We start from the raw sequence: 15378 nt of genomic DNA, 5'->3' as shown, positions 1-15378 counted from the left end.
AAAAAGGTGGGTGCTTGGCTTTGGGCGTGACAACAGTTCTGGCTGCCTAGCCTGATGGGAGTTGTAGTCCGGTGACCTGAAGCGGATAAGGGTGTTGAAGAAGGGTTATCGTTTCATCAGCGTTAATACCTCTTTCTTTGGGAAGTGAAAAAGGAAGGAAGTCTCTTCTCAGTTTTATGGTGGGGACAGGGCCAAAAAAGGTTTTTGAGAATCTCTCCATCTTTCCTTGTCCTCCTCAACCTCCCTTTCCACCATTATTCCTTCCTCTCCTCCTCCTCCTCCTCCTCCTTTTCCACCATTCCTTCCTCTTCTCCTTCTCCTTCCCTTTCTCCTTCTCCTTCTCCTTCTCCTCTTCCTTGCCTAAATCTCTCATGGCAAGGGCAACTAACGTGGAGGTCATTTCCGTTAAGTGGCTTTATTATTGGTTAGATTTTATTTTATTTTTGTTTATTTATTTTTTTTACAAATTTTGATAGCGGAACAGACGTGTCACTTCTTCTGAGTTTCAGTTCTAAGACGTCAGAACGACCAGTGAAAGGTTTAGGACTTAATTTAAAGTAGCAAAACTCATATTAACATTTTCGCTTCTCTCCCCTGCCCCCTGGCGCCCCCCTTTTTTTGTAGTTTGCGTGGTCTCGGACGTGGTCATAAATATACAGAGAGGGGGGGAGGAAAAGAGGCCGGGGTTTGGAGAAAAAAGAAATGGACAGTAAATAAGGCACGTGGCAGTCTCTGGGGGAAAAAAAATCACACAAGCTTTAGCCAACTTAAATTAATTGCCATTTCCCTGGCCCAGTCCATAAAACTGTACACTGACACAAATGTTGTGTGGGCAGTTGCCATTCCAAGTCACCCCCTCCAATCCACGGGAGCTTTCAGACCTCGCCGGACTTGTGGAGCTGCAGCCCAGTGGCGTCCCGAGTTTAAATTTTTATTTTTATTTTTAAATCCGTTTGGAATTTGAACTAAGAATCGTTTCTTTCCTTAAAGAAAGTAAGACACACAGAGACGTACGCCCCTGGAGCCGCGGGAGGGGTCATCAGAAAAGGTTGGTCAGCGTGGTCTGTGAAGGGCTGCGGGATTCGTGGACGTCCAAGCTGCCGGATACGGAGCCCAAGACCGAAGTCACGGAGGGCATGCTAGGGTTCGTCAAGTCTGTGAGAGTGGTGGGGGTTCGGGAAGGGCTTAAGGAGGTGTTGGAGATGTCCGAAGCCGGTCCGGATGGGGTGCCGGCCTGGAGGGCCGAATCGGACGCCTTGTCCACTCCCGTGTTCTCCTGGCGCAAGAGGTTCCGTCGGAATTTGGCTCGGGCGTTCTGGAACCATACCTAGAGCCGTCCCAGGTGAAGGAGAGGAAGGAAGGAAGGAAAAAGAGAGAGAAAGAGAAAGAATGAACTCAAGGTAGGTGTCAACGCTGCCAACATCAGATGTTTTGTTTTTTTTGCAGAAGAACTGTGCTTCGATTCCTTAAGCTAAACAAGGCCTCGACGTTCTTTGAGGAGTTTCATCTGTCAGAACCAGGACATTATATAGGATCATATAGGAGCCGTGACTAGAGGGGCCTTCGCCCAGGTTCGTCTGGTGCGCCAGTTGCGACCCTATCTGGACCTGGATGCCTTGCGTACAGTCACTCATGCACTTGTGACCTCTCGTTTAGACTACTGCAATGCTCTCTGCATGGGGCTGCCCTTGAGGACCACTCAGAAGCTTCAGCTGGTACAAAATGCAGCCGCGCGAGTTCTTTTGGGGGTCTCCCGATACTCCCATGTTACACCTCTGCTCCGTGAGCTGCATTGGCTTCCAGTTGCCTTCCGGGTGAGATTCAAGGTGCTGGTGATGACATATAAAGCCCTACGTGGCATGGGTCCGGATTACCTACGGGAGCACCTACTGCCGGCGTCAACTTCCCTCCGTCCTGTACGCTCCCACAGAGAGGGCCTCCTCAGGGTACCACCGGTCAGAGAATGTCGACTGGTGACCCCCAGGGGGAGAGCATTCTCGGTGAGCGCACCAGTCCTTTGGAACCACTTACCGGCTGAACTACGGATGGCCCCCGACCTTCGCTCCTTCCGGCGTGATCTAAAAACTTATCTATTCGAACAAGCCGGCCTGGCCTGATGGGTTTGGGGTTTTAACATTGTTTTTAACTAACTTACTACATTGGGCACAATCATTTAACTTTAAATCTTGTATCCTGTATTCTTATTTTTATTGCCCTGTACACCGCCCTGAGTCCTTCGGGAGAAGGGCGGTATATAAATCAAATAATTAAATAAATAAATTAGGTGGGAATGTGCAGCCAAGAATACACTAAGGCACAAGCTTGTCCACCCCAAGAATACAATGCCCAGACGCAAATTGAGCGACGTGGTAGATGCAGTTACAGAGCAGGGAGCCATGTGCAGATCTGGACCTTGGAGAAACACGACAACCGCTTCACACACGCATGGCACAATGTAGGAGAACAACCCCCCCTCCCGAGGACAAGATTCAGCCCTCCATCTGCATTTAAAAGGCAAAGGCCACTTTTTGGGTTGGTTTGAAAGAGGAGTCAAAGAGGCCATCTAGGTCAAAAGTGAACAGCCCCTCCCTCAACAGAGGGGGGAGGGATAGGACATCATCTATCTCCAGTCTACAACATGGTCCTTTCAGCAGTTCCAAGAAGGCTCCACATCCATTTGAACCCCTCAGGTGACAGATAAACCTCCAAGAGGCCTCAACCGTTCTCAGAAAGAGTGCAAATGACCAGCTGTCTACAAGGAGTATAAATCCTTCCATTTGCCACCATTCAGTCAGAACCTGAGGAAGCTTCCTGAAGTGAAACCTCTACAAAGGAAAAACAAGAAAGTCCAGTTGCCTCGTGAAAAAAGCACCTTTGGGTCAAGGCAGGTGGGTGGGGGGATTCTTTAAAACATCTCCCATTCCCAATACGGATCGATTGGCACTGGGGCCGTCCAGGTGATCGTCTTGATTTATTTAGCGTATGGCATCTCAGATGTACAGGTAGTCTTCAACTCACCACAATTCGTTTAATGACCGTTCAAAATTACAGCAGCACTAAAAATGTGACCTACGGCTGTTTTTCACAGTTATGACCATTGCTGCATCCCAGTGATCATGTGATCAAAATTCAGAGGTTGGGCAATTGATTTATATTTATGACCGTTGCAGCATCCCGGGGTCATGTGATCTTCTTTTGCGACCTTCTGACAAGCAAAGTCCATGGGGGGGAGCCAGATTCACTTAACAACCGGGTTACTGACGTATCAACTGCAGGTGATTCACTTAACAACTGAGGCAAAGAAGGTGGTAAAATGGGGCCAAATTCACTTCACAAGTCTCTGGACCAGCATCTGCCCTCAGCTTAGAACCGGTCACAATTTGATCTGCAGTTTTGACCTGGGACCTGGAATGGAATGGAATGGAATGGAATGGAATAGAGTAGAGTAGAGTAGAGTAGAGTAGAGTAGAGTAGAGTAGAGTAGAGTAGAGTGGAGTGGAGTGGAGTGGAGTGGAGTGGAGTGGAGTGGAGTGGAATGGAATGGAATGGAATGGAATGGAATGGAATGGAATGGAATGGAATGGAATAGAATAGAATAGAATAGAAATTGGAATGGAATGGAATGGAATGGAATGGAATGGAATAGAATAGAATAGAATGGAATGGAATGGAATGGAATGGAATGGAATGGAATGGAATGGAATGGAATGGAATGGAATGGAATAGAATAGAATAGAATAGAATAGAATAGAATAGAATAGAATAGAATAGAATAGAATAGAATAGAATAGAATAGAATAATAGAATGGAATGGAATGGAATGGAATGGAATGGAATGGAATGGAATAGAATAGAATAGAATAGAATAGAATAGAATAGAATAGAATAGAATAGAATAGAATAGAATAGAATAGAATAGAATAGAATAGAATAGAATAGAATAACAGAATTGGAAGGGACCTTGGAGGTCATCTAATCCAATCCCCTGCTCAGGCAGGAAATCCTATACCATTTCAGACAAATGTTTGTCCAGTCTCTTCTTAAAAGCTTCCAGTGTTGAAGCATTCACAGCTTCTGGAGGCAAGTCGTTCCAATAATTAATTGTTCTAACTGTCAGGAAACAGTACCATTGTAATTTTGAATGGTCACTAAGTGAAGTGTCATAAGTCAAGGACTACCTGTACGGAGACTCCCTCCCAACTGATGACAGATGGTCTTGAACCCCAAGCTCTTCATCATTAAAAGCAAAGTACAGACTGGTTAATGTGGTCCACATACAGATTAATGTGTTACTTATTTGTCTTTCAAGTCTTAACCTCTTGAACAACCCCATAACTACCAACACACCCTAAATAATTGTGGTCTCATTGGTACCCTTCAAAAGCCTTCTTTAGCCTGCTGGACCTCCATAGACCTCTCGCTGTCTCTGGGACTATCATGGTTGGAAACAGTTGAGTAAGTTGGTAGGGTTTTATTGACTAGCTCTCTGGAGAATTTCACCAGATTTATTATTATTTTTTTTGGACTTCCTTAAAGGAATACCTCAGGGGCTGCCCCAAAGAAGAGGGAGTCAAGCTATTCTCCAAGGCGCCTGAAAGCAGGAGAAGAAGCAACGGATGGAAACTCATTAAGGAGAGAAGCAACCTGGAACTAAGGAGAAACTTCCTGACAGTTAGAACAACTAACCAGTGGAACAACCTGCCTCCAGAAGCTGTGAATGCTCCAACACTGGAGGTTTTTAAGAAGAGACTGGACAGCCATTTGTCTGAAATGGGATAGGGTTTCCTGCCTGAGCAGGGGGTTGGACTAGATGACCTCCAAGGTCCCTTCCAACTTTATTATTATTATTATTATTATTATTATTATTATTATTATTATTATTATTATTATTATTATTATTATTATTATTATTATCAGATGTCATCCAAGCGAAATGTTTTCTACCCTTCTGCTGTTTGTTGATATTTAAATATTAATATTTGTGGGGTATTTTATGATCGGGCATCAGATCGTTTTAAAAGGACTGCCAGCCTTACGTGCAAAGATAAATTATTAATACTTCTAAAATAATAACACGGGGGGGGAGAGGGGGGGAAGAATCATATTTAACATCTGGAGCAGCTCGGAGGAATGTGAGGATATGGATCCAATTTTATGTGGTTATTAATAATAGAAGCCCTGCGAGTTACATCCTTGATGCCTCTCTGCCAGGCACTTACCTGCTCCAGAATAAGGATTTTTTAAAAATAAATACAGTAAGTCCTTCACTTACAACCCAAAACTTCTGTTGCTAAGCGAGACACTTGCTAAGCGAGCGTGCCCTATTTTATGACCTTTCCTCCCAGAGTGGTTGCATCGTTGCAATTGTTGCAAATGAGTAACGCGGTTACTCATTTAACAGCTTTTGACTTTGCTTGCCAGAACGTCGCATCACGTGACTTTCCCCCCCCCCCCGGGACGCTGCGACCGTCATAAATACGAGTCAGTGGCTGAGTGTCTGAATTTGGATCACATGACCGTGGGGGAGGGGGATGCTGCAATGTCCGTCAGTGTGAAGAATGACTTTTTTTCCGCAGTGCCATCATAACTTTGAGCGGTCACTAAATGAATCGTTGTAAATTGAGGACTGGGTGTGCATGGCACAGGCAGGAAGGAATGAAACAGAAGGAGGGGAGGGGTGGGGGGAGGAAACCTCCGCTTTGACTTCTGATGTCTACACGGAGATTGCAACAGGTTTTCTCCTTTCCGGTCCACCAGCCAAGGTGGAATAAAACAATTTCAGGGATGAATGAATCCTCGGCTTCAGAAATGAAAATTCCACTTTTTTTTTCTTCCCAAGCAGGAAGACACGGTAGGTCAGTAGGGAATTTTGTTCGACTAGGACGGTGGAGAAACCAGAACAAAAATTTATGACTTTCATTCTTTTTTTTAAAAAAAAATATCAAAAAAGGGGCTGCCAGAGATTCTGGATTTTCTTTGCAGCAGAAAAGGGAATTTGGAAGTTAGTTACAGGGAAGGAAGGAAGGAGAGAATCAGTCCTATAATCTATCTTGTTTTTTAGTTGCATATCTTTCCAGCAACAATGCAAACTTTAGTTGCACATCATTCCAGCAACGATGCAAACTTTAGTTGCACATCTTTCCAGCAACAATGCAAACTTTAGTTGCACATCTTTCCAGCAATGATACAAACTTTAGTTGCACATCTTTCCAGCAACAATGCAAACCTTAGTTGCATATCTCTCCAGCAACAATGCAGTTTAGTTGCACATCTTTCCAGCAACGATGCAAACTTTAATTGCATATCTCTCCAGCAACGATGAAAACCTTAGTTGCACATCTTTCCAGCAACGATGCAAACTTTAATTGCATATCTCTCCAGCAACGATGAAAACCTTAGTTGCACGTCTTTCCAGCAACGATGCAAACTTTAATTGCATATCTCTCCAGCAACGATGAAAACCTTAGTTGCACATCTTTCCAGCAACGATGCAAACTTTAGTTGCGTATCTTTCCAGCAATGATGCAAACTTTAGTTGCATATCTCTCCAGCAACAATGCAAAGTTTAGTTGCACATCTTTCCAGCAACAATGCAAACTTTAGCTGCATACCTTTCCAGCGCAATGCAAGCTTTTCATGTCTGTTGGAGGGGGAAGCATAATCGTGCATTTGTTCCTAAAGAACCAATAGTCCTCTCTCTTTTTTTGTAAGGGGGAACAAAATCTCATGCACTATTCCTCAAGGAGAAACTGAGGCAAGGAAACAAAAAAAGGGGGAGAGCAGCAACAGGGCAGGGAGGAGTTAAATGCAGAAGTCTGAATTTGCAAACAGCTTTTGCATAGTTAAATCATGTTTTGCCAGGCACCCCTTTATAAAATTAGCGGCCAGATCTGGAATGATTTTTTAAAAAAATAAGGAAACCATGAGATCCGCCTGACACACATATATATCGTCCTCGTATGTCCACTGTTGCACACAAACATCCCCTACAAAACACACGCTGAAAAGAGTTTGCACCAGATTATAGCAACTGGATTTACTGATAGATCATCCAGATGCTATTGGCTTAACTGAAGCCCTTAAAAAATATCTCAGTGTGGAAAGAATAATCTCCTAAATGTAATATTTCAGGGTTACCAGCTCCCCGCCGTCCAGTTACGCATGACAGAACTCAGCGTGACAGACAAGTGTTTAGCAACTGCAGTTCTTCCACCGTAGATATGTTGAACTGATCACTGGAGACCCAATCAAAGACCTGAGAACGTGGAAGCAGAGGAGGAGAACCAACCGTGACGACAACTCCCAAGGCATCTCCTGAACAATGGACGGGGATGTTAAAGAGACATATGGAGACTGGCAGGGACACCTGGTCCATTTTACTTAGAAGTGCACACATTGATCACTGGAGGCTTTTAAGAGGAGACCGGACAATCACTTGTCTGAAATGGTATAGGGTCTCCTGCCTGAGCAGGGGGCTGGATTATATGACCTCCAAGGTCCCTTCCAGGTCCATTCTGATTCTGATTCATTATGCCTTCAATTCTGGAGGAGATCAGTAGCTGTGACACAGCTGTCCTCTTCTTGCAGTTGCCAGCCAGCCTGCCTTCCTGCCTATCTATCTATCTATCTATCTATCTATCTATCTATCTATCTATCTATCCATCCATCCATCCATCCATCCATCTATCACTATCTCTATTTCTCTCTCTCTCTCTCTCCATACATCTCTCTTATCTATCTATATCTATCTATCCATATATCTATATCTATATCTATCTCTTTATCTCTCCATCCATCCTATCTATCTATCTATCTATCTATCTATCTATCTATCTATCTATCTATCTATCTATCTATCTAATCTATCTATCTATCCAATTTATTCGCCCCCCTCCCCATCTTACCACAGGGTAACTCTGGGCAGCTTACAGTTACATATAAGCTACAACACAAGTAGTTAAAAGCTGGTGTTAAAACCAAGGACGCATGGGGAGGGCAGGGGGGGGGCAGAGTGGGGGGGGGAAGCTGAGATCTGTTATCACTCAATCCACCACCTCCATTGCACTGATCCCCCACTGGGACCCCAAGCCGATTGGCCCAGCCCGGTCTTTAGGCCCTTACGAAAAGATAGGAGGGTTGGGGGCCAACCCCACATTGGGGGGGCAGGATGTTCCAGAGGGTGGGGCCAGAGCAGAGAAGGCCCTCCTCCTCCTGGACCCCCCCCACCAGGGTAAGCGGGCTGATGGGACCCACAGCAGGCCTCCTCTGCCGGCACGGGTGGGAGGGTCCGATCCCAGTGGGGTGGGGCAGTCCCTCGGGTAACCTGGACCCCTCCCACGAAGGGCTTTAAAAGGGACCACCGACAGCTTGAATTGCACCCGGAAGCAGACTGGTACCCAAAGTAGCTCGCGAAGCAGTGATGCCACAGGAGCCACTCTTGGGGACCCCAAAACTGGCACTCTGCACCAGCTGTGGCTTCTGAATGGTCTTCAAGGGCAGCCCCATGGAGAGCGCATTACAGCAGTCCAGTCGTGAGAAGATTAGGGACTTGAACGACCGAGGGCAGAGGATCCTCATCCAGGAAATATTGCTTTCTAAAGCCACTGGATCAATGAGCGAAGCCGCCTCCTTCAGCAACGCACCATACAGAGAAAGCCAGGATTTCCCAGTATCCAGGTTCCTGGAAGATCCCAGATTCCAGTATTACAAAAGAGGAAGTTCTAAACCACAAACTTTGTCTGGTTGACATATGAGGGGAACCCAGCCCGCAACAACCCATCAGTGTGCAAAGATGATTCATAAACGAGAAAGAGTGCAGAGAAGAGCAACAAAGATGATCAGGGGACTGGAGGCTAAAACATACGAAGAACGGCTGCGGGACTTGGGTTTGGCTCGTCTAAAGGAAACAAGAAATAGGGGAAACATGATAGCAGCCTTCCAATATCTCAGGGGCTGCCCCAAAGAAGTGGGGGGAGGGTGTCAAGCTATTCTCCGAAGCGCCTGAAGGCAGGACAAGAAGCAATGGATGGAAACTCATCAAGGAGAGAAGCAACCTAGAACTAAGGAGAAACTTCCTGACAGTGAGGACAATTAACCAGTGGAACTACCTGCCTCCAGAAGCTGTGAATGCTCCCAACACTGGAAGCTTTTAAGAAGTGACTGGACAGCCATTTGTCTGAAATGGGATAGGCTTTCCTGCCTTAGAAGGGGGTTGGACTAGAAGACCTCCAAGGTCCCTTCCAACTCTGTTATTCTATTCTATTCTATTCTATTCTATTCTATTCTATTCTATTCTATTCTATTCTATTCTATCCTACTCTACCCTACTCTACTCTACTCTACTCTACTCTACTCTACTCTACTCTACTCTACTCTACTCTACTCTGTTCTGTTCTGTTCTGTTCTGTTCCAAACTATAGCTCAGTGCAAAGTGGGGGACGAGCTTCCTTTGAAGAAGGATTGCAGATTAATTCAGGCTGATTTAGAGGCGCACCCCGATTAAACAACTTCATTTGTACAATGCAAAGGGGAAATTACGTTTTAAGCACCCAAACTCTGTAAGATTTCTTGAACCCCATGTAGGTTAAAGCTGATGGAAGTCAGAATGGATTTGAAAACCTTTGCCTTTGAGTGACTTGTCGGTCAAATATTTGTAAACCTTTCCCCAAAATTAGCAGTTGCAGAAGCCACGGGGCGAAAGCTTTCAGTTCACGTTTTGTGGATCTCAGCTTTCCGGGGATTCATCATCGTTGGTCGGAGGATCGTCAAAACTTTTCAGAATTCAACAGACTTTATGCTTTTTTATTTTTATTTATTTTATTTTAATCCCATTTATATCCCGCCCTTCTCCGAAGACTCAGGGCGGCTTACAAGCTTAGCAGTAGCCTTCATTCTATGTATATGCCTGCTTGTTAGGGCTTTCACACACACACACCCCAAGCGGCATTATTACAAAGTCAGCTTATTGCCCCCAACAATCTGGGTCCTCATTTTACCTACCTGGGAAGGATGGAAGGCTGAGTCAACCTGGAGCCTGGTGGGACTCGAACCTGCACTAATTGCAGGCAGCTGGTGTTACTTAGGGAGGCATTAGCCCACTGCTCCACCAAGGCTATTCTATTCTATTCTATTCTATTCTATTCTATTCTATTCTATTCTATTCTATTCTATTCTATTCTATTCTATTCTATTCTCTTTTGTTTAATTCCATTTATATCCCGCCCTTCTCCGAAGACTCAGGGCGGCTTACAAGCTTAGCAGTAGCCTTCATTCTATGTATATGCCTGCTTATTAGGGCTTTCACACACACCCCAAGCGGCATTATTACAAAGTCAGCTTAATTGCCCCCAACAATCTGGGTCCTCATTTTACCTACCTGGGAAGGATGGAAGGCTGAGTCAACCTTGAGCCTGGTGGGACGCGAACCTGCACTAATTGCAGGCAGCTGGTGTTACTTAAGGAGGCATTAGCCCACTGCTCCACCAAGGCTATTCTATTCTATTCTATTCTATTCTATTCTATTCTATTCTATTCTATTCTATTCTATTCTATTCTATTCTATTCTATTCTATTCTATTCTATTCTATTCTATTCTATTCTATTCTATTCTCTTTTGTTTAATTCCATTTATATCCCGCCCTTCTCCGAAGACTCAGGGCGGCTTACAAGCTTAGCAGTAGCCTTCATTCTATGTATATGCCTGCTTATTAGGGCTTTCACACACACCCCAAGCGGCATTATTACAAAGTCAGCTTAATTGCCCCCAACAATCTGGGTCCTCATTTTACCTACCTCGGAAGGATGGAAGGCTGAGTCAACCTGGAGCCTGGTGGGACTCGAACCTGCGCTAATTGCAGGCAGCTGGTGTTACTTAAGGAGGCATCAGCCCACTGCTCCACCAAGGCTCTTTTTTGACGAGAGTCCGGTCTAAAGTCCAGTGATCCCTTGATCCTGAACAATGTCATCATTTCCATCAACATAGCTGCTAGCCAAAAATGAAAAAAAATGTGTTTCCTCAGCAAAACAGGCACACTTGGCTTTTGAGCATATGCTGAGGGTCCTCCATCCTCCCCAAAATACCCGAAAAACTGGACAAAACCAGCCAAAGGACCTCACAAAACAGCTCCACTTTCCACCTCTCCAGCAACGCTCTCTTCTCGCTTCTCCGGCTCCTTTACTTCATTGCTGAACAGTTTTTCACCGCTGAAAGGTCTTCCTGATGCCCAACCAAAGTTACCCTACTTGAAATCTGTTGTTTTCTGCCATGTTATATAGAATAGAATAGAATAGAATAGAATAGAATAGAATAGAATAGAATAGAATAGAATAGAATAGAATAGAATAGAATAGAATAGAATAGAATAGAATAGAATAGAATAGAATAGAATAGAATAGAATAATAGAATAGAATAGAATAGAATAGAATAGAATAGAATAGAATAGAATAGAATAGAATAGAATAGAAAATATGGAATAGAATAGAATAGAATAGAATAGAATAGAATAGAATAGAATAGAATAGAATAGAATAGAATAGAATAGAATAGAATAGAATAGAATAGAATAGAATAGAATAGAATAGAATAGAATAGAATAGAATACGGAATGGATATAGAGTAGAGTAGAAAATAAGAATAGAGCAGAAAATAGAATAGAATAAGTAGAATAATAATTAGAACAGAGTAGAGTAGAGTAGAGTAGAATAACAATAGAATAGAATAATAATAGAATAATAATAATAGAAGAGAAGAGAAGAGAAAATTTCTATTTCTATAGAATAGATGATACAGAAGAGAAGAGAAAAATAGAAGAGAATAGATGATAGAGAATAGAATAGAATAGAATAATGAGAAATAAGAATAGAATAGAATAGAATAGAATAGAATAGAATAGAATAGAATAGAATAGAATAGAATAGAATAGAATAGAATAGAATAGAATAGAATATATCGAATGGAATAGAATAGAATAGAATAGAATAATAAGAAATAAGAATAGAATAGAATAGAATAGAATAGAATAGAATAGAATAGAATAGAATAGAATAGAATAGAATAGAATAGAATAGAATAATAAGAAATAAGAATAGAATAGAATAGAATAGAATAGAATAGAATAGAATAGAATAGAATAGAATAGAATAGAATAGAATAGAATAGAATAGAATAGAATAGAATAGAATAGAATAGAATATATCGAATGGAATAGAATAGAATAGAATGTGGAAGGGACTTTGGAGGTCTTCTAGTCCAGCCCCCTGCTCGAACAGGAGAAGCTATATCATTTCAGATAAATGTCTAGTCGCTTCTTAAAAACCTCCAGTGATGGAGCGCCCACAACTTCTGGTGGCCAGCTGTTCCACTGGTTAATTGTCCTCGCTGTCAGGAAGTTTCTCCTTAATTCCAGGTTGCTTCTCTCCTTGATTAATTTCCATCCGTTTTTTCTTGTCCTGCCTTCCGGTGCTTTGGAGAATAACTTGGCCCACCCCTCTTCTTTGTGGCAGCCCCTCAAATACTGGAATGCTGCTATCATGTCCCCCTTAGCCCTTCTTTTCCTTAGACTAGCCAAGCCCAAGTCCTGCAGCCGTCCTTCAACTCGGAACCATTCTACAAGTCTTGTGAGTGTCATCCCTGCTTCTTTTTGAAGAGCAGTAACAAAACAGCCAGGTCAGCTGGTTATTTCATGACCAGGTTCACGTTCAACTGAAATTGGTTTACCTATAGTTTGTCCAGCAAGCCACATCCGCTTGCATTCACATAACACCCAATCCTGGTTTCTCAACCGCGATGCCTAGGTTCAGGGAATCTGCTAAGACCATATGAAACAAACTGCCGTCTCACTTATAAACCAGGCGTGAACCATCAACCAGGGGAATTCAGCCATGAAAGGGCATTCAGCAAATTGCAGTTTAATGAATCAGAATCAGTGCAAAGGGCAGATGTAGCCAGTTTAATCCTGGTTCTGAAAAATATGTGCAACATAAATACACACCCCCTCCACCCAACATGTTTGTCGGAGGCCGAGGCTGTTGGCGTTCATCAGAAGAGGAGATGATGGTCTACTGGAGTTCATTGTCCAGTCAAGGTCAAAGTGGATCAACAGTAATAGGGTTTCCTGCCTGAGCAGGGGGTTGGACTAGAATAGTATAGAGTTGGAAGGGACCTTGGAGGTCTTCTAGTCCAGCCCCCTGCTCAAGCAGGAGAACCTATACCATCTCAAGACAGGTGAATGTCTAGTCTCTTCATAAAAACCTCCAGTGATGGAGCGCCCACGATTTCTGGTGGCAAGCTGTTCCACTGGCTAATTGTCCACACTGTCAGGAAGTTTCTCCTTAATTCCAGGTTGCTCCTCTCCTTGACCAGTTTCCAACCATTGTTTCTCGTCTTTCCCTCTGGTGCTTTGGTGAACAACCTGGCCCCCTCTGCCTTGTGGCATCTCCTCACATACTGGAATAACTGCTATCCTGTCTCCCCTATTTCTTCTTTTCTCTAGACTAGCCAAATCCAAATCCCGCAGCCGTTCTTCGTATGTTTTAGTCTCCAGACCTGGGATCATCTTAGTTGCTCTTCTCTGAAATTTTTCCAAACTCTCAACATCTTTTTTTTTTTGGGTGATATGGTGACCAAAATTGGCTACAGTATTCCAGGTGTGGCCTCACTAAGGCTTTATAAAGCGGTAATAATACTTCTCCAATTCTGTTATGCTGTTCACATCGCATTAATGAATTCCTAGCTTTGCAACAGTTGGTTCTTCAAAAGCAAAATTCTTTTGCAAAGCACAGCATTCGAGACCACAACGAGGAGAGTCAAGCAAGGTAAATTCCTCAGGAAGGACATCCCATTGCTGGTCACATCAGTGATCTATCAGTGAGAACAAGGGCTGTTTTCTCCTCCAACATTTGATAGGTGACTGTGGAGGCTCTCCGTCATCCAAGTCCTGGTTGTCCCAAAGGTGCTTTTTCATGAGGCAACTGGACTTTCTTGTTTTTCCTTGAAGACGTTTCGCTTCTCCTCCCAGAAGCTTCTTCAGCTCTGACTGGATGGTGGAAGATGGAAGGATTTATCCTCCTTGCAGACCGCTGGTCCTTTGCCTTCTTTTAGGGGGACCCTGAGGACACAGTTAATCTCCAGGTGGCCTCAAGGACCCTCTAAAAGAAGGCAAAGGACCAGCGGTCTGCAAGGAGGATAAATCCTTCCATTACTCCACCAACCAGCCAGAGCTGAAGAAGCTCCTGGGATGAGAAGCGAAAGGTCTTCAAAGAAAAAACAAGAAACTCCAGTTGCCTCGTGAAAAAGCATCTTTGGGACCTTTGAAGGGTGAGACAGAGAGAACGCAAGGCCGGTATTTCCATCATATGCCCCTGCCCATCCTCCCTGTCTCAGGGAAGTAGCCAAATTTGGTTGGAGTTCTCAGGATCTTCAACTCCTAGAATTCTCCAGCCAGAATGGAATTCTGGGCGTTGAGGTTCGCCCACTTTCACCCTTCAGGGTTGAGAAACACGGCTGTAGCTTGCTGGGCATCATAGGCACCAGCGTGGAGACCTCTGTCTCTCTGGCCAGAGACCCCCCGCTCCACTTTGAGACCCGAAAAGATCACTTACCTGGAGCACCCTTTTGGTTAAACCCGTTTTTTGCGCGAGCTGCTTCAAGTCCTTGGCATCTGGGTTGTGATTAATAGCAAAATAGGATTTCATTGTCCGCAGCTGGTGGTGTTTGAAGGAGGTCCTCATGCGTTTGGTCTTCTGGTTGCTGGGGTAATGTTGGTCCCGATCCAGGGGGCTGCCGTCGTTCTCGTTGCAACTCAGGGCTAGGGGCACAAAGGTGAGGAAGAGACGGTCAGCACCAGGTCCAGGAGAAAGAGCCCTGTCTGCTCTCCTCCTCAACCATCAAAGAAGGCATCGTTTGGGCACCACCATCCATGGCACCGCTGAGCGGACAGCCGGGAAGGGACCTAGCAGTTTGGTCGAATGGAGAAGGAACTAGGCCAGAAACCAGGTGATGGTGAGTTCTAGACCCACCTTAGGCATGAAAGACAGCTGGGTGACTTTGAGCCAATCACCAGTGGACGGTGAGTTCTAGACCCATTTTAAGCATGACAGCCAGCTGGGTGACTTTGGGCCAATCACCAGGAGACGGTGAGTTCTAGTCCCACCTTAGGCATGACAGCCTGCTGGGTGACTTTGGGCCAGTCACCAGGAGATGGTGAGTTCTAGCATGACAGCCAGTTGGCTGACTTTGGGACAATCACCAGGAGACAGTGAGTTCTAGTCCCGCCTTAGGCATGACAGCCAGCTGGGTGACTTTGGGCCAATCACCAGGAGATGGTGAGTTCTAGCATGACAGCCAGTTGGGTGACTTTGGGCCAATCACCAGGAGACGG

At 44.4% G+C, this 15378-nt stretch overlaps 1 protein-coding gene across 1 annotated transcript in view; it reads right to left on the bottom strand.

The window, feature by feature from the left end:
- Nucleotides 1–332: 332 nt before the first annotated feature.
- The window catches only part of LHX2 (LIM homeobox 2), a gene marked incomplete at its 5' end in the record, with an annotated part of 30549 nt that continues 15503 nt past the window's right edge, over nt 333–15378 (bottom strand). Inside the window, 2 exons of the mRNA XM_081346917.1 lie at nt 333–1327; nt 14600–14805. Coding sequence (XP_081203043.1) covers nt 1040–1327; nt 14600–14805 — 494 coding nt within the window. The 3' untranslated portion in view covers nt 333–1039. The remainder of the gene's footprint in view (nt 1328–14599; nt 14806–15378) is intronic.

This window comes from Vipera berus (genome assembly GCF_964194415.1).
Source record: "Vipera berus genome assembly, contig: HAP1_SCAFFOLD_148, whole genome shotgun sequence".
Classification (NCBI taxonomy): domain Eukaryota; kingdom Metazoa; phylum Chordata; class Lepidosauria; order Squamata; family Viperidae; genus Vipera; species Vipera berus.
This window is presented reverse-complemented; position numbering and strand designations above follow the sequence as displayed.